At 41.0% G+C, this 20,013-nt stretch overlaps 1 protein-coding gene across 6 annotated transcripts in view; it reads right to left on the bottom strand.

Annotated features, from left to right (window-relative positions):
• Positions 1 to 7,964, bottom strand: part of NFXL1 (nuclear transcription factor, X-box binding like 1) — a 56,160-nt gene extending 48,196 nt beyond the window's left edge. The window contains exons 1-4 of one of the 6 annotated variants that reach the window (XM_014857128.3): positions 7,858 to 7,964; positions 7,276 to 7,521; positions 4,647 to 4,823; positions 186 to 295 (exon numbers count right to left, since the gene is read on the bottom strand). In XM_014857128.3, the coding sequence (XP_014712614.2) occupies positions 186 to 295; positions 4,647 to 4,823; positions 7,276 to 7,519 (531 nt within the window). In that variant the 5' untranslated portion in view covers positions 7,520 to 7,521; positions 7,858 to 7,964. Of the gene's footprint in view, positions 1 to 185; positions 296 to 4,646; positions 4,824 to 7,275 lie in introns of all 6 variants that reach the window. The other 5 variants (XM_070505949.1, XM_070505948.1, XM_044765924.2 and 2 more) reach the window with 5 other exon arrangements.
• Positions 7,965 to 20,013: the final 12,049 nt, after the last annotated feature.

Below are 20,013 nucleotides of genomic sequence, written 5' to 3'. Positions count from 1 at the left end.
GCTCACTTAGAGGTAATTTTTTAAATTAAAGATTTACAAAATAATGATCAATTCGTAAATAACATTCTCAAATAAAGCATTTCTAAACAAAAATAAGCATAAGAATAATAAATGGTTAAGTTCTGTAAATGCAAAATAAGGTACTTTGAGAAGATACATTAATAGAGATAAGGAAAAAAACTTACTGCTTGGTTTCTCCTCACTGAAGCAATACAAATTAAGCACGTCATAGCCCCTGCTTGAAAAGCTTCATTTACGTACTGTTTTGTTCGCTCTAATTCACGTATATCTCCATCTTGAAATTTAAAAATTGAAAACTTCACGTTAACCAACATCTGAAAATAACACAAACTCACTAATAGCACCACATTATGTGAGAAGTGTCCAGCAATGTCAGTTGCTCAAAATATAGGTTAAAAATGAGAAGTTTTTAAAAAAAGCAACCAGTGAGCTGCCCAGAGGTCACAAAGTTCATACATTAATCTTACATACTTGATTCAAAAATAGTACCACGGCCTTCTTTCAGAGTATAACGCTATTACAGCAATGTTATTGCTGTTACAGTCCTTAAGCAATGTGGTGGCGGCAGAGCCACAGGCAGGAGAAGCAAGATGTCAATAACACAGCCAGCACAGCAAAAAGCAAAGTGAAAGGAACTGAATGAACGTCAAGCTCTGCACGTGTGTGTGTGTGTTTCTGTTTCACACACAGAATGTTCTTAATAAAAACTTGTTGAATGAAAAGATCTTGAGGTCATTACAGTACAACAGCCTTGTTTCATTAAGTCACACTCACTATTTCTCTTAAAAAGGTAGAATGAACTTCTTAGGAAAAATTACTAGATCATATTTTCTCTAAGCAATAACTGAGTATTTATCTGCTAGGCACTCTACTATTAGTATTTCAATAGGATTAAATGAGCTATTTTTATCTTCATTTTACAGATGAGAAAAGGCAGGCATAGAACAATTAGGTAACTTCAGTGTGACTCCAAAGTGAGCCCTCTTATCCACCAGGTTACGCACTGCAAGGGGTTACTACAGGAAGGTCCAAGAAATAACACGTGACAGCAAAATGAAAGGCAGAAAAACTACCCCAAAGCACACATGACACCAAAAGGGCTGTAATCTCAGTCCCTTTGGCATAGGAAAAATAAACCTATATGCCTTTAGTAAAGATTGTCCAACAGAGCTTGACTAACTGTCTAAGAAAAAGTAGATTAACAGCATACAGTATCATACATACGGAACTTACCATGGCAATGCAATGGTTCAAACCAAACTTTAAGTTATCAAAAAAGAAAAATTAAATAAATAGGACACTTGGATAATTCTTTACTTTCTAACATCACCCATGTAAATACAGCACTTAGAAAAACTTGCCCTACCATAGTATAAACACAAATGTAATTTGGGATATAAATATAGATAAAATCACTCCCCAAACTATAAGATATTAAAAAGTCACTAGAGATAATTGCTTTACTTTAAATAAACATCGAAGTTTAAAGAGTATCCTTCAAGGCAGACTTAATAATCATATCGTGTGTGCTTATTTTGCTTTTCAGCATAGCTAGCTTTAACAAATACGTAACATTTTAAATTCCATCTAATTTAACAGCTAACAGGTAAAATAGAAATTAAGAATAAGATAGATTAGGCTTTAACAAAATAAAGTCTAACCTTGTATTTACTAAATTCATGTAAGATTTCTTTGGAAATTGTATCAAAGTTTGGCTGCAGCAATAAAGTATACTGCCCAAGATGTCATGGTAGATAACACGGCATTTGAAGTCGTGCATTTTGAAAAGATCACTCTGGAAACTAAAGAAAAATGAGTACGACGAGACCAAGACCGGAAGCATAAAGTACCAAATAAGAGGTAATTACAGCAGATAAAGCAAGAAACGACCTTGAGCAAGTCAACTAAGTGTCTGTCTCAGTTTTCTCATTTTTAAAATAATAAAAGTAGTCTCTACCTCACAGAGTTACTATGTAGAGTTAATCTACATATTAAACAGCTGTGGCAGCCTGAATTAAGGCAATGAGACTACGTGGGGAGGAGGGAGGGAGGTTTAAGAAATTTAAGAAGCAAAACTCAGCAGGACTTGGTGACAATCAGCTTGCGCTGCTTTCAAGAGTCAATGCTCCGGGCTGGCCCGGTGTCACAGTGGTTAAGTTCGTATGTTCCCCTTCTCAGCGCCCCGGGGTTCGCGGGTTCGGATCCCAGGTGCAGACATGGCACCGCTTGGCAAAAGCCATGCTGTGGTAGACATCCCATGTATAAAGCATAGGAAGATGGGCACGGATGTTAGCTCAGGGCCAGTCTTCCTCAGCAAAAAGAGGAGGATTGGCAGTAGTTAGCTCAGGGCTTATCTTCCTCAAAAAAATAAAACAAAACAAAAAAAGTCAATGCTCATGTCAAGATTCAGAAGGAACGGGGCTGGCCCCGTGGCCGAGTGGTTAAGTTCGCGCGCTCTGCTGCAGGCGGCCCAGTGTTTCGTTAGTTTGAATCCTGGGCGCGGACATGGCACTGCTCATCAGACCACGCTGAGGCAGCGTCCCACATGCCACAACTAGAAGAACCCACAACGAAGAATACACAACTATGTACCGGGGGGCTTTTGGGAGAAAAAGGAAAAAATAAAATCTTTAAAAAAAAAAAAAAAAGATTCAGAAGGAACGAGTGCTGTTTGACGAGATGTCTGCCACTGGCAGAGGGAGGAGTGGAGCTGAATGAAACACACTCAGGCCATCTATGTGCCATTCCTGCTCCCAGATTTCTGGCGTGGGCAAGTGACTGGGAAAATTCTGGTGCTGCTAACTGAGATAAAGAAAATATGAGAAGAAATAAGTTATCTTTCAACATATGTTTGAAGTGGCCATGGGCCAGCAAGACAGAGGTATCCATCAGCAAGTTGACTGTGCAACTCTGAAATTTGAAAGAAGGATCACAAACATGCAAAGGCTGTGCTCAGATTAAAAGCATGAACTGCTGGTGCCGGCCCAGTGGCGAAGTGGTTAAGTTCGCGTGTTCTGCTTCCGCAGCCTGAGGTTCACGGGTTCAGAGCCTGGGCATGGACCTACACAGCATTCATCAAGTCATGCTGTGGTGGCGTCTCACATACAAAATAGAGGAAGATTGGCACAGATGTTAGCTCAGGGTCAATCTTCTTCATAAAAAAAAGAACTGCTTTGGTAAAGTCCTGGTCTTCAATTCACTAACATGAGATGGGAACCACCTCATTACTCTGGCATTTATTTTCTTAAATCAGGTGGTCAGATTTCCTTACTTTGGTATAGGCGAAGTGCAGAACACAAAGGAGCAAGAATCAAAATATTTACAGATTTGACACAAAACAGCGTAAGAAAAATTGCCTTAACACTTTAAGATGAAAGTCAGATTAAAAATTAATAAAACTTACAAATGATGAATGCTTTCTAACCAATAGGAAGAAATACTGTTACATCACTAAATTTCCTATTTAAAAATAAAACCTGTCTCAGGGACCTAGCACCACTCACCAAGCCATGCTGAGGTGGCATCCCACATAGTAGAACTAGGAGAACCTACGACTAGAATATACAACTATGTACTGTGGGGCTTTGCAGGGAGGAGGAAAAAAAACAGACTGGCAACAGATGTTAGCTCAGGGCCAATCTTTAAAAAAAATAAAACCTGTCTATAGAGTGGTTTAAGCGAGGTCCTCCTGAAGGCAGGAAACTTCTTAAGGTTACTTTCTATGAAGTCCTCTAGAAGCAAGAAAGCTGAAAACCCTAATTTATCAAGTATTACCTGGCTGAGTCAGACTTCTTAGTCAAGCTTCCTCATCTTGATTCCTCAGCAGATATGGTAAACTCCTTGGAAAGCCACTTGACGATGTGCCATCAATATACTCAGGCAACTAACTAATGTTGATAATACATGCAAGCATGTTTCTAATTAATGACTTTAAGTATAAAATGTGGAAAGTATAAAAGCATTTATATTTATAAAATAATCTATTTTTACACTGAGTACCAAATCCTTCACAGCAGCGTCACTTTGACCCTCCCTCTCGTAAAAATATGTGACTTTAAGAGTAACCCAAATATACACAACATACAATTATATACAACATATAATATGATGGTACATGTCAAACCTGAGAAGATTTCATTAAAAAAAAAAAAAGAATGAAAATCAGAAGTTGTAAGATATAAAATAAAGGAATAAAGCCAAAAAATGAAATTGACTTCAAGATACATTTACCATGATGTAAAAGAGAGAAAAAGGAAGAAGAGATTTAAAGAAGTATTCAAAGTCCTCAAGTCCAATCAAATCATAAGCAGAATGACTTGACCCCACTCATGTCACAGGGAGTTCTGGCACCCCCCTCCCAGCTCTCTAATGGAACGCCAATTAAACACACAGGAGAACTTCTAAGGCTGAGAGACACTGCTATTCTATTTGCTTTACAGAAAGATTAGTGTTATACCACATATAACTCAAGTAGTAAAATGTACTAAACTTCAACTCTATAACACAAAAATGTTCATTTTTATGATGCAAAAACTATTCCATAGAGAGTAAGGGTGTTTTTAAAAAGTCAGGAATATATTTTCATTGATGTCAAAAAAGTTAAAATTTACAAGACCATACAGTACCTGTCTGAGTAGTGTAGGTTATAAACGTATTAGCAACTATTTTCCCCCGTTTTCCCTCAAAATCTTCATCCCCTTCTTCTTCAGAGGAAGAGCTAAAGTGTTCTTCAACAAGTTTTTTGGCTGCAGCTTGATTAGCCTTCTTGATCTCCTCAAATTTCCTTTGAGACATGAGCTCTGCTTAAAAGAAAAAACATTGAGCTTCATTTCCACCAATCTCTCAAAAAGCAAGTCATGATGTACCAACACACTGCTTTAAAATACAGACTTAAAAGTCACCTTTGGAGCATTCTATTTTACTACCATGAAAAAATGTATTTTCAAATTTCTTGCTACACAACTAAAAAACAATACCACAATAAAATCTTTCACTTTGGTTAAATAGCCTGCTAAACATGGCAAATTGTTTTAGAAACAGAGAGACTAACAAATCAATGAAGAAAATTAGAAAGGTATGATAAAAGTATCAAAAAACTAGTGATCAACCTCAAAATAAGGACATTAATAAAAATTACAATAGGATGTTTAACAGTAAATTGTACACAGTGATGGGTGGGAAACAAGCCCACAGAGAACACCTCAGAATCAGTGGAGGCCCATGCTTTTTCAAACCACCTTCCTCCAAACTACAGCCCAGCCTGGCTTGGCCCACCAAAGACTGCACAAACAATATTCACGTACACCCACTATGTTTATAACCTGCTTCTAAGAAAGCTCAAGGACTTCCTGCCTTTATTAAACGTGGTCACAAAACATACATATTCAACGTTAATCCACACAAAATGTTGCTCACATGGACAATGTGCTTCTCATAATAAATTCATTCTCAAAAGAAATGTTAACTAAGCTCTGGGTAGTTCTTCCACTATGCTCTTTAGCACTGTCTGTCCTTCTCATTTTGTTCCTTGGTTAAATAATAACGCAAAAAGAATCAGATTATTTCATAGCACATTCCCAATGAGACTTCAAACTCCTCAAGAGCCAGGAGCATGGGAATTTTCTTCAAGCACTAAGTCGGTGTTAATGAACTCTTATGGACAATAACTATAGTTTAAGAAAGGAACCACAAACACACTGAACTGATCTGAATTCATTAGTGCCCATATTGAGAGGATTTTAAATTTACTAAATTAAAATTCACTTTATGCTTGAAACTGATGAGCCATTACCGAGATAAAGTTTCTTATCTCAGGTGGTGTATTTGTACTTAATGATATTTTATCTTTTATTTCCCTCATGAAATGTTTTCCTTTTCTTGTTGCAGCCAGTTTGGTTGGAGATTATGTAGTATTTCAAGTAAAAGTGGAGGAAAATGTACAGTGCCTACATAGGAATCTTTGAGTATCAGGAGAAAAGTAATGGCTATAAGATGTGACTCAAAACGTATACAGTAAGAGAGATAATAAACGTCATTAATTTGGGAAACTACCGCTCAAGGATACACTTTTTAAATGGCTGAATTAGACATATATAATAAAAAACATTCATAAACTGATCAATGTACCCACATAAGAGCATCTTAAGGAAAACTGACAAAGCAACCGTCCCACATATTATTTCTTACAATGAAATCTCAATTATCTAGGTGAAGGATGGTTGCTTTTCTATTATGCACAAAACCCAAGGAAGTCTACCAAAACTGTTCACAGGTCTCCAACTTGCACACCTTACCACCACCATAACATAAACTCAGTAACTGCAAGCTAAAAGAATACCACCTAACTTTAAAATTAGCTTAGGAGAAAACACCTGGAAGCTTAATTTGCTCCTTCCCCCAAAAAATATATTCTGAAAAATATACTCCAAAAACAAAAATACAATGATTGCGAGGATTATCCCCTTGGCCTCATGTACTCCTCCATGAGTATGGACAACTAAGAGCTGTCTGGGTGCTCCTAAGCTCCACTACACACAGCCTTGGATGAAGGATATTTATTGACAGGCGGGAGGAGGCCACACCAGCTACATCCAGGAAAGGACGTGAAATTTGTGAATAGGAACCACACCACAAGCTCAAGCGCTTACAGGGCATAGACAATTAAAGTCACTAAAATAAGGCAATCAGGTAAAGATGCAAAATGACAACTGGTCCCAGAAGTAGGAGAGAGAATGCGAAATGGAGTGCCTAAACCCAATCTAAAGGGGATTTCTGCGCCTCAGTCCAGCCGACCGTTGCCACGCACAAAAGTACTAAAGCCGCAAGATCTTATTTTACAAGGAAAGTTGCTCACCAGATTTTTATCAGATTTTAAAAAGAAACAAAAAAATCGCAGGCAACCAATTCAGACAAAGGATTGTGTTAACCAAACCAAATTATAGGCTAAATCAGACCCCCGGGCCACAATTGGCAACTTTTGGTTTAGGGATTTAGTAGGCAAAAAGAGGGAAAGGCAGAAGACTAGACTGAGAAGTAACAAAGATCAATACCAAGTAAAGTTAAAATGAAAGAGGTGTGATGGGAATCTGCCTAGAATGCCGAAAAGAGGAGGTGCCTGAAACGTTCGAGAAATGGGGCCCGTGATAAACTCCCGAAGGAGAAGAAAAGTGAGTGAGAGCACGGGCGGAGGCAGCTCTGCCGGGCAAGCGCCTTGGTGGGCACGCAGGTGAGAGCGAGGACGGGAGCCATTCTCACCATTGGCCGCGGAAGGCTGCGGGGCTCCAGGTCCCGCGGGGCTGCGCCGGGAGGAGCTACCTGCAGCCGCGGCGGTCGCCGCTCCTCCGGGGCTGGGGCCAGGACCTGCAGCGCCCACCGACCCCTTCTCTCGCCCTCCTCCGGCGCCGCGGAGATGGACTCCATTTCCCGAGGAGGGGGCCCCGGTGGCCCGTCCTCGGGCTCGGCCTCGGCCACCGGCCACCTGGCGCCAGGAGGCTTCCATCCCTGCAGAAGGAAAAAAAAAAAGGAGTGGAAGGAGCGTGAGCGCAGGGGCGCCGAGGCAGGGGAGAGGGGCGGTGGGGGAAGCCCGTCGGAGGGCCGAACCAGGAAGGTCTCCGCAGGACCGAGTTTGAGCAGGTCGCGGCCCTACGCTCCCGGAGGGCGAGTCCCCTCTAAGTCCGGGCGCTGGAGATGGACGGAGAGGGAGAGGGAGAGGACTGGGCAGAGAAATGAACTGCGGGGCAAGGAGCATCCAAGGAACCGGAGAGGGAGAGCCGGGGAGAAGCTAACCGCCTCCTCAGCCTCAGGGGGACCGCGGTGGGGGAAGAGCTGCAGACTGACCCGGCGGCCCCCGCCAGGAACCAACTGCAGTAGCGGACCCTACGGAAAGCTACGTCGCCTTACCGACGGCGCCCGCCCCCAGCGACTACAACTCCCAGAAACCCCCGTCCACCGCCCGCAGAATGCGTGGCACCGCTGGCCGCTTCCTTATCCGGGAATGGGGCGGGGCTCCGGGCGCGTGCGTTTACTGCGTCAGGCCTTCGGAAACTACAGTTCCCGGCGTGCTCTGGGGCTCAGGCGAGGTCGGCGCCCAGAGAGGGCGCAAGCGGGCGGAAAGCGAGTCGCCCCAGCCCAGTTGTTGATGTCGGAGGGTGCTTCTGGTTCCCTGCGGCTGCCTTAAACCAAGCTGGGTATCAGGATTCTGTCCGGAGGGCCATAATTGACTGCCTGCCATCTCTAGCCTCGCCTTCGGGCTTTCAGGTGGCAGGAGGAGTCTCACTGACGGGAAAGTGAAAACGCTTCGGGGTCGGGGAAGAGGGAGGGAAAGCTGGGATACTGTTGCGGAAAACTAGATGGAGAAAGCGCCCTTTCTGGTTTGCTAAAGCAATGTAGAAGATAAATCTAACGCCTGTTATTATCATAGTCCTTTATAGTTTACAATATGCTTGTACTGAAGCAGGCCGATTTTTACCCTCACGACAGCTCCCTAAAGTAGATTTTATTAAGGAAAGTAGTTGAGAGCCAAGACCTAAATCGACTCACTTCGCTGAGTTTTCCAATAAGGGACCTAGATATAGAGAGAGAAATTTCAAAACTGTGGGAATCTGTCTGGGATTGAGAAATATAGTCATCGTGTTTGGGACTACACAATGCTTATACAACCCTTCACCTTGGGAATCAGGAATCATACTACTTTGGAATCGGAAAGAATCTTATGTGTTCTCTGAATGAGCATTTATGATAGTATCGTAGTAAAGTTTTGTAATGGAGAGCTAATATATATCATAATGTAGAGGTGTGTAAATTGAGAATGTGTTTTCAAAAGTTACCACTGCTGCTATTTCTACTTTGAAATTTCAGACAGTATTTGAGGAAAACAAGAGTTCTTTGTGTTTATCAAAAGGGAACATGGGGAGGCGGAGGGTGTGGCCAAGTGGTTAAAGTTCCGCTCGCTCGTGGCTTGGTCAGCCCGGAGTTTGCAGGTTAGGATCCTGGGCAGGACCTACTCTGCTCGTCAGCCATGCTGTGGAGGCATCCCACCTACAAAATTCAGGAAGATTGGCATGGGTGTTAGTTCAGGGTGAATCTTCCTCATCCAAAAAAAAAGGGGGGGGGGGAGAACATGAGAAATCTTGATCTGGGTAGTAGTTTCACTTGTGTGTACATATGTAAAAACTCAACAATTACACATTTATGACTTGTGCAATTTACTATATGTATGATACACCTCAATTTTGAAAAGAATTCTAAAATAAAATATAGAAAAAGATATCTGAATACCTCTATTGTTCAGTCATTTGAAAAATGATTTTATTGTTTTTATCCATTACTGACGTAACCTCTTGATATGAATTCTTTTTGCTAGAATATCCATACACAACTCCCCAATTACATCTATCCTTGACAAATAAATCTGTACTTAGGTAAACACTGTGCCAGTTATCAACTTATTGCCTCTCAGGTCCAATTCACCCTTCACTATATTCTCTGTGATAATGGATAGGACTTCTTTAAAGATCTCCACGGATAGCACAATGTGAAGTTTTCTCAGCAGAGGGCGCTGGAGAGACACTGAAAGAAAGACCCTGTTCTGGTATTTCCCGCTGCTACACAGCGGGTCGGCGAACTTGCAGCCTCGGCCCTGCCTGGCCTCACCCTTCCCAGCAGCCTTCTCAACATGGAAACTGGTCCGATGGCCGCCTGCTCACACTGGTGCCTTGAGATGCCCCTTACTTGTTTCCTGACCCCCGCCCCTTGCATCTGCCATCACTCCCTCTGCAGACCCAGGCTCAGCTCACCTGTGCCTCAGCCCCATTCCCTCTGCACGCCCACCCCACTCAAGAGAGACTGCAGAACAGCTGCGGCCAGAAGGAACCAGTAAGGTTATCTGCTCTCCAGTGGGCTGAACTTCACCTTCTCCAATAAGATCTGAACCCCAGCCTTGGGGAGGGGGACCCTTCCAAGTTTGTCCTTCCTTGAGTACTGTCCCTCAGTCCTAGAGGAGCATATACCGTTTCCTCATCGTCATTCCTTTATGACAGCTTAGTAATTCTTTGTTAAACTAAACCCCTGTGTGGTTTCTATTCCTGATTTGACCCAGACTGATAAAGGAGCTATAAACATTTTATGTATCAGTTGGCATACTGGGTATGACCCGCTCAGACTGCAACTAAAAAAAAAAGGAAAAAGTGTTAAGTAAAATAAAAGATACAACATAAAGTGTAAAATATACCAGCCAAAATAAGTAAAAATGATGTTCTGCCATATGTGGGGCAGAGGAGCACTAGAAAAATTAAACAATCAGAATGATTTTCCTAGCCAGGTTAAAATGCATGTAACTTTAGAAGACTGATTCCTTTTTTGTTTTACTTAGTAATATTCAGAATTGAATGATAAAAATAGTATTGTATGATGCAAATTTCATGAGAATGAAAAAGAGAAATTTTTTTAACTGGGATATCATTTTACTTTTTTCAGGAAAACCTTCACAACAGAGACAAAATCAACCAAACATTTATTCACATTTAATGTAAACTGTTTTCAAATATTCCACTGAATAATCTATCCGTCAATCTGTAGCTGAGTCTAACAAATACCCAACACTGTCAGGTGCCAGACATTCATAGTCAGAGATGAGAAGGGTTCACTAACTAAAGTACCAGGATAGGGATGAAGAGGCTCATGAAGATGCTGAGAACTGAGAAAATTGTTAAGGGTGGAGTAATATTTGAATGGGGTGGAAGGAGGTGTTCCAAGCCGTAGGGGCTGCATGAGCCAAAGCTTAGAAGTGAAAATAAACATGGCACATATTTGAACCAGAAAAGAGAAAATTCTGTTGAATCCCAAGGCAAAGGTGATAAACAGGGTTGAAGAGGCCTTGAAAATAGAAGTAGAAAATGTTGATCTCAATGTTGACAGTAAGTAGCTACTATGAGGTACAAGGGAAAGGAGGTAACATCATAAATCAAGGTTTTTCAGGAAAATTAATGTAAAGATAATAATGAAATTTGAGCTGGGAAGGGCCTTGTGGGAGAATAGCTACCTAGAATTAAACTATAGTCTCTGTGACTCTCAGTTTACAAACTTAGATGTGCAAATAATCACATTTCAGTAATCTGAGTCTTTAACTTAATTTGAGCTCTGAGTTTTATCTTCCCAGGATTGGTTGGAAAATTCATGCATTCATTAATCCGTTCAACAACTATTTATTTAAATATTTTTATTTTTATTTTTTTGAGGAAGATTAGCATTGAGCTAACATCTGCTGCCAATCCTCCTCTTTTTGCTGAGGAAGACTGGCCCTGAGCTAACATCCGTGTCCATCTTCCTCTACTTTATATGTGGGACACCTACCACAGCATGGCTTGCCAAGAAATGCCTTGTCCACACCCAGGATCTGAACCAGCGAACCCTGGGCTGCCGAAGCGGAATGTGTGCACTTAACTGCTGTGCCACTGCGCCGGCCCCTCAACAACTATTTATAATTATGTCTCTATTATGCCCAAGACACTTTCTAGGCACTGGAAATAGAGCAATAATTAAAGTACATGGGACATATATATAAATCCAGGGGTTTTATTTCTAAAGAAAGCAGATATTTCTGCTAGACTTTAGTATATTATAATAGAATATATTATGTATAAATATATATTTTTTATGTTAATATTGGTACCGAACCTCTTAATCTCAAGTTCGTGTGCCTGATGTGCAGTAAGCAAACACTGAGACATCAGTGCTGGGAGACAGAGAAAGGTTTATTCAAATTGGCCAAGATGAGAAAGCAGGAGCATGCATTCTCTCAAATCTGCCTTAAGAGAAGAAGGCAGGGGGGTTTATAGAGCTAAGGGGTGTGGCAGGAGGAAGTTCAGAGAAACAAAAGGGTAATCCGTGTTTCTTTCATTCCAGATAAGCCCCTGGGCAATCTGACTTCTGAAGGGCATCGGTGGCAGCTAGTGATACCTACCGACCCTGATATCAGTTTCCCTACATTAAACCCAGCATATATGGGGTTAAAACCAAAGCACTCATTCCCTGCTTACTCCCTGGCTTCCTGGCTCCAGAATCCACTATCCTCCATGGACACAGACACCACCAAGGACAAGCGCCTGCATTTACTATCTCCTCCCTGCCACGGACATACAGGCTACTGGGAAAGCTCCAACCAACAAGGCCATATGCTCCCCCTCCCCTACCTAAAACCCCAAGTGAAAACCCTTCCTTTGAGCTTTTCGGGGAGTTTGGGATTTCAACGTTAGCTGCCCTCTCTGCTTGCTCAGCACTGTGCAATAATAAAATTTCTACTTTCTTCCACCACACCCAGTGTCAGAGATTGGCTTGCTGCACAACAGGTCAGCGAACTCACTTCAGGTTCGGTATCACTAGGGGCTGGTAATCTAGTGATCCTTGAAGCCATTCTTATCTTCTGTAAAACAAGCTCATAAATCCTTGTGACCCTTGGAGTTACTCCTCAGGTTAAACAGGAAAACAGCTAATTGCCAAGATTAACTTCTTTTCATAACAAGGTCGAAAGCTAATCTTATTGAATATTTACTGTAAGCCTCAGGGACCCAGCTTCAGTATTATTATATATTGGATATACTATGTATGTTATCCTAATATTATGGGCATTATGTATATCTCATATATATTATTTATCCTATAGTAAACACCATATTGTTCCAGCCTCTTTTGCTGCTGAGTGTAGCCCAGCACCACACTGTAAGTTTTTCTCAGTGAGATGTAGGTGGAAGTGAGTTGTGTGACTTCTGGAAAGTGTCCTGAAGGGAGACAGGATCTCCTTCTTCCTGCCTTTCTCTTTCCCAATGCCTAAGGTGTGAATGGGATGGCAGGAGCTGGATTAGCCATCTCAGACCATGAAGTGATCTTAGGAGAGGACGCCTAGGGAATGGAGGCCAGACTGGTTGAAGCATCCATATAGAAGGAGCTTGTATCCCCGAGGACTTCATTGAGCAAAATGTGATAGCAGTCCTGGTCTGCCTACATCTGGACGTCAGCATGAGTAGTAAATATAGATCTATCATGTTTAAAGCACAGTTCCTGAATTCTACTAAGCCACTATTAGCTTCTGTTTGCAGATGAACCAACTGCTAGACTAATACAAAGTACAAACAATCCAGTTTTGTGGAGGAAAGAAAGGCGATGATTCAATTTCAATAAATTTTATAATATAAACCTGTAATCAAATGTCATTAAAAGAGTTTTGTTATTTTTAATTCAGAGGAGGGACCGGCCTAGTGGTGCAGCGGTTAAGTTCACACGTTCCGCTTCTCGGCAGCCCGGGGTTCGCTGGTTCGGATCCCGGGTGCAGATGTGGCACCACTTGGCAAAAGCCATGCTGTGGTAGGCGTCCCACATGTAAAGTAGAGGAAGATGGGCACCGATGTTAGCTCAGGGCTAATCTTCCTCAAAAAAAAAAAATTCAGAGGAAATGAGATGGTTGTCAGAGAATAGAATCACTAGCTAAAGGGGGTGATAAATTTTCAATTCCTGGAGATCTTTGCAATCGATTAGATATCATTTTGTTGGGTATTAATCAGGTGAGCTCAGCAGTAGTTAACCTGACATCTGAAGATGCTTTCTAGGATTGTTATTGGATTATTCTGTTGTGTTTATTTTTCCAGGGTTTGCTTCAAAACCGTGACACTAGAAACCTATTAGTTCCTGCTATAGACTGATCCTGCCCCCAAACAGTGTCTAAGGCTCCTAAAGTTGTTAGGTGCATTCATTTTCACAACTACTGTGTTTTCCTCTTGAAGAGAAAAAAAATCTGGGAAATTCTAGTTCAAGTAAACTCAACGCACCTTGTAAAAACATGCTTGCCATTCACCTGCAATCTAGTAAAAGATTCACTATTTCTCTGAATGTGTTGAAAGAAAATTCTCTAAGCCCCTCAAAGTGGGATTGACATTCAGATATCACTTTAAAAAAGAAGAAGATAGGGGCTGGCCCGGTGTCATAGCGATTAAGTTCACACTCCACTTTGGCGGCCCGGCCTTCACTGGTTCTGATCCCAGGTGCAGACCTGCACACTGCTCATCAGGTCAGACTGTGGTGGTGTCCCATATACAAAAAATAGAGGAAGATTGCCACAGATGTTAGCTCAGTGACAATCTTCCTCAATTAAAAAAGAAGAAGATTGGTAACAGATGTTAGCTCAGGGCCAGTCTTCCTAACACACACAAAAAAGATGTAACTGGCTGGGAGTGGAATAATTTACCAGTACTTTATGATCTCAAGAAATAACAAGCAACCACTCTAAATAAGCTGTGTTTCATTCCCACAAAAGCACTGTGAGGAGTTATCGTCCTGATGTTTCATATGAAAAGACTGCCACAACCTCCACTTTTGTGTATTTTCCCCTCCCCTTTCCCACTACATGATTTCCCTCAGCTCTGCCTAGGCTAACGTGAACTCTTTCCTCTTCTAGGCAATTCTACTTACCCTTCTCTGGAAAAGAGCTTTCTTTACAAATTTCCAGTAGTGACCCATTAATTAATCATTAAATCAATTTAGTAGTTTGCAACAAGCATTTTTTCAAAAGAACTAAAATAGAATAGATAAAAAAGGAAGTTCCTGAGTGCATTGCATGTTATAAGGGTAAGTATTCTTTTCTGAAAGGTTTGTTACAGCTGTGTGCTTTCTGGGTCACACAAAATGCATTTTATATGGGTCATTTACTGTGGGTCATAATCAAGGAAGTTGGAACAGACTGCCCTAGAAACAACTACTCTCATTATTGCACCTGTCCTCTCTGCTCAGAAATAATATTTTTTTCTTTTCTTCAAAACTTTGCTGAATATTCACTTTTAAGAATCATTTGCTCCCAGTGAGAACAGTTTTTGTACCATGTTGTCTGTAGTGTGTCTTAAAAGTGCAGCAAACACTCAGGAAAGTCCAAACAGTAAAGCAAAGTCAGGGGCTCCTGGATCGCTCCATTTCTCACATTTGGCTTCAGAGCTAGATGAGCTTTAAGGTGTCTTTCCACAGTGAGATTAGATGTTCCTTTTCTCTTAGTCGTCAAAGATAGGTCTGGGAATTTTCAGTTTCCCAGGGAACTTTACAGATGGAGTATCAGACGAATTAGCCAGTGGTAAGTCTTTCCATTCTCTTAATGATCATCTAGGTTTCTTTGCTTGTTGTTGTTTGGGGTTTTTTTAAGCATAAGAAATTCTGTCAGCTTTGTCTCTCTGGACTAGAGTCCCATGCTCCCTCCCCTACGGCCATTTATTCACACGTCACCCTTTTAGTCATTGTTAAGAGCTCATCCACCTCTAGTGAAATATATTCAGGGTTCACTAAACAGAAGTTCGGACAAGTTTCTAAGTTAGGATGCCTCATGATTTTCCACAAAGGCAAGAAAGTTTCTTCTTAAAACTTCCTAATGACACATAGTCTTTTTGTGATCTTTTTGTAAATCCTCACTGGGAACGTTACAAGCTATAAAACATTACAAGCTCCTTATCTAGGCCTTTTCTGCATTTGATTGCTTAGATGCAATCATCTTAAAATTATAATTGGAATTATTTTACCCCCAGTGGAACTTCTCTATACTGAGGCTCATCCACTGGTTTTATGATCGTGTTTATACATGTTAAGTACGACCAGTCCCATCAGGATCAATACATCGAGAATCTGTTTATCCTTATCTTTTACTGCATAATGTCTGTTCTAAATCTTATATACAATTTAAAGTTTGAGAGGATCATAGAATTTGAAGAGAGAGATCTTAACTGGGCTCAGGGAGCCAATGATTAATCCACGTTGCCAATATACATGACGTACTATATTTGATTGTAGATAAGTGTTTGAAATGTAGTTAATCTATATTACGTATTTGTATATTTTTTGTGAGTTATTTTTGACCACCCTCTCTGAGCTGCCTTTAAGCAAAGCCTTGCTGGTTTGGCATGGTGGCCAGGGGAGCAGGCCCCCTCGCAAGGAAAAGAATAGGGGGCCAGCCCCATGACCGAGTGGTTAAGTTTGCATGCTCCGCTTGGGTGGCCCGGGGTTTCACTGGTTTGGATCCTGGGTGCAGACTTAGCACCCCTCATCAAACCATGCTGAGGTGGCATCCCACATAGCAGAGCCAGAAGGACATACAACTAGAATACACAACTATGTACTAGGGGGCTTTGAGGAGAAGAAGAAAAAAAATGATTGGCAACAGATGTTAGCTCAGGTGCCAATCTTTAAAAAGAAAGTGGTGGGGGGCACCGGCCCAGTGGCGCAGGGGTTAAGTTCGCACATTCTGCTTCAGCGGCCCAGGGTTCACCAGTTCAGATCCCCGGTGTGGACCTACACATGCTGTGGCAGGCATCCCACATGTAAAGTAGAGGGAGATGGGCATGGCTGTTAGCTCAGGGCCAGTCTTCCTCAAAAAAAAAAAAAAAAAGGAAAAGATAGAAATGAGACTAGGTCAGTGGTGTTAAATCAAGAGGTCTATATTAAGGAATTTAGCACGAAAATCTCAATAAAGAATTTCTAAAAAGGGAAACAATATCCATTATTTCAGTACAGTAAAAAAAAAAAAAAACCTGTCATTTTTCTATCATGAAAGAATCGCCTCTCTTTAATCAATGAGTTCAAATGCCCAATTATTTTAAACATAAAAATAAAAGGTATATAATCAAAGCAAATGTCATGTTACCTTACTGATATGCTTCTTTGGGAGTTTTATATCTTTCGTGCTCTTTGAGCATTTTGAAATTATATCTGAAGGGAGCAATGGAAATACTTGTAATGTAGATTTATTAATTATCAGTATTTTTTTCAAACTAAGGAACTAAGAAGAGTGACTTATTACATTCAAAAATGAATGGAAAAAAATTACATTCCCATCCTAGAGGCCTCCCGATACTGGTAGGCAAGTGTTCATCGCTTGAGTGCCCCGGTGGCTCGTCGGTTACTCTTTCTGCCGAGAGTAAGCAATGAGACCAACTGGGGGATATCAAGGAACACCATGGACTTTGGTGCCACCAGGATACCTATGCCCCTCAGCATCGTGAATCTCTGTGACAACCCCAGGAAACAGGCTCCCTGCTCTCTGAAGAACTAATTCAAGTAGCTTCTTGGACCAAGTCCAACTGGCCAAAGCTCAGCCCAGATAACACAGAAATGAACCTAACCAAAAAGGAGAAACTGGCAATCTGACAAGAAATCCAATATCAACTCTTTTTAAAGGCCAACATTGTCAGCCCGATGAGTAATTTTGTGGTAAATTGCTATTTTCAGAATCCCAGAGGAATGCATTGGTGAAAAATGCATTCTTTCACCTCTAATTCATCAGGAAACCAAGAGCCAGACATGAGATGTAATTCTAGAAGGTATTGTCTCAAATTTACTCAATATGCGCTCTGACTGGCTTAAAGTGGAAACATACAGATAACAGGCATGTTCTCACCAAGGAGAACCCCATAAAGCACTCGACTTGGTCTGTGCAGATAGCAGTCAAGTACAACCTCATAGTGAAACAAACACTGAACCAGGGGTTAAAAGTTCAGGCTTTGCCACTAAACTAGCTGTGTGAATTTAGACTTAATTCCTCTACTCCTCTTTGTTTTTCTTCTTTGGAAATAGTTCAAATATACCAAAAATTATAGAAAGAAGGTATATACATAATTGTATATAAGTTTGTCAAATCTTAACATTTGGACTTATTTGCTTCAGATTGTTTTAAAAGATAGAAAACAGCACAGATAGTTGAAGTCCTATGAATTTCTCACCCTCTTTGCCATCCTATCCTCTCCATCCCCCACAGAAGTAACCTCTGTTCTGGTTTCTGCTATGTGTCATTCCCATGCCTGTTATTAAACTGTTACATCACAGGTGCAGAGCCATCAACACTATCTAGTATTGGGTTGTATGTTTGTAAATTTTGTATGGATGATATTATAGGTACATAGGACAGTCAGCACAAATGGAAGGGTTAGGAGCAGGCACCTCTGGACCACATTGTCTGGGTTCAAATAGCGGTCGTTCCACTTCCTTCCTGTGGGCTTTGGGCAAATTACTTATACTCTCTGTGCCTCTCTTTCCTCATCTGTTAAACAGAGGACATGATGGAACCTTATAGGTTGTCATGAGGATTAAATGTATTGACATCTAGAAAGTACTTGGGGCAGTGCCTGGCATAAACCAAGCATTAGGTGTTGTCTGTTACTATTTAAACATTTTATAGAATTCCATTGTATGAATATATTCCAATTTATATATCTAGTCTCCTTTTGATGAACGTTTAGGCTGTTTCCAATTTTTTACCATTATAAGCATTCTTCAACATGTCTCCTTGTGCATATGTGGCCGATTTTCTCTAGTGACTAATATCTAAGAATGAAATTGCTGGGTTTTAGGTCAGCCCAATGTTGGGCTCTAGCAGATATTAGCATATTGTTCTCAGATATATGGTAAAATCCCCCAGTTTCACTCCAAGTCCCTGATACTCGACATCCTCAACAACTCATCATTTCTGTATTTGTAAAATGAGGAGGGTGAGCTAGGAGCTCTCCAGAGTGTTCTTGCATTTTCTATATTCTATGATTCTCTTTCCTTGAATTTCCTGCTTTCTCTCTTCCTCTAGAGGTAAACTAGTTCAGGGAATAGCAAACTATTTCTTCTTCTTGTAAGCCTGTTGTTCAGTATTTTATATTCTGAAAAGTCTAAAAACTAGGACATCCAATAGTGCAATTTCAGTAATCATAAGGAAGAATATTACCTAAATCGACAGTGTCCTAGCCAGGCATGCTTTCAACACTGTTAAAACAGATCAGTAGTTTTCAAACTTTTTAAAGCAATGGATTTTTCTTTAATAAAAATATAAACTGAATTTCAATATAAATGCTGTTTTCTCCTTTTTTTCCCTTTTGCTTACCTCTACTATATATCTTACAAGTTAGCAAAAAGCTTCCTGTAATATAATTATCATTATCGCTTTGGTGAAATTAAGAAATATTGAAATGCTTCAATTTATCTTGTTACTTTATCCATTAAACTTGCATTTTAAATTTTATTTGACCATGTTTTCATCTTAGATTGGTTTACATTTTGCTATACTAAAATATTCTGGAAATATCCATGTTAGAAAAAAATTACCCGTTATTGCCAAAGAGCTCTGATTTTACTACCTATAATTTCTGTGGAGAAAAACAGCTTCAGACTTTGAAGTTATAATTGTAGACCAACATTGCCACCTAATGGTAAGAAGCTTAATCACATCATATTTCTAGTTGGAAAAGCTGGTTTTAAAGAGAATGTATACAAAATTTTGCAGTGATTCCTTCCGATGGGAACTTTACGTTATAATTGAGGTGGGAGGCAGGGTAAACACTTGTCAGATACGCAAGCAAGACTGGGTGATGAGGTTTCTGCTTCCTCCCTGATCTGCCATCCATGAGTCCCAGACTTCTCTCTCCAATCTCCTCTCAGATGCAATTATTAAACATCTTTAAACTTCAGTCAGCCTTCCCTCGTCCTTATGCCAAGCCTGTTCTAGCCTTGATGTGTTAAGATGCTAGTTCCAGAGAGCCACCTGGAGTCTGGAATGAGCCTGGAATACGGCTGGTGTCTGGACTGCTAAAAGGGGAGCTCATGCTTTGGCATCCACAAGTACCCAGGTCAGCACTCTTACCATGGATCACCCTCAAGCCACAGGTTTCCTGTCTTTTTTAAAAATCCCCCGATGAAGCTGGAACACAGCTGTAAACCTCTGCATTGCACCCCCAGGTATCTAAACTGGAGCCCTCACTGCCACCTGTCCGAGTGTCTACCTGCAGGAGTCATGAGAAAGGAATTGGCTAAACCCTTCTTACCCCTGGCCTTTGAACCAAGAATCTGCCACTGTCCAATGTAAGCATCAGCAAGACTTGTAGAGTTTTGGGCCAGAGATCGTCAAATCAGAACCCTTGGATACGTCTCTAGCCCAGATCAGACTCAAAGTACCCACCCCCCTGGGTGGTGTGATTGGGGCTGCTTCTCCTCGGG

This window comes from Equus asinus, chromosome 3, assembly GCF_041296235.1.
Source record: "Equus asinus isolate D_3611 breed Donkey chromosome 3, EquAss-T2T_v2, whole genome shotgun sequence".
NCBI classification, from domain to species: domain Eukaryota; kingdom Metazoa; phylum Chordata; class Mammalia; order Perissodactyla; family Equidae; genus Equus; species Equus asinus.
This window is presented reverse-complemented; position numbering and strand designations above follow the sequence as displayed.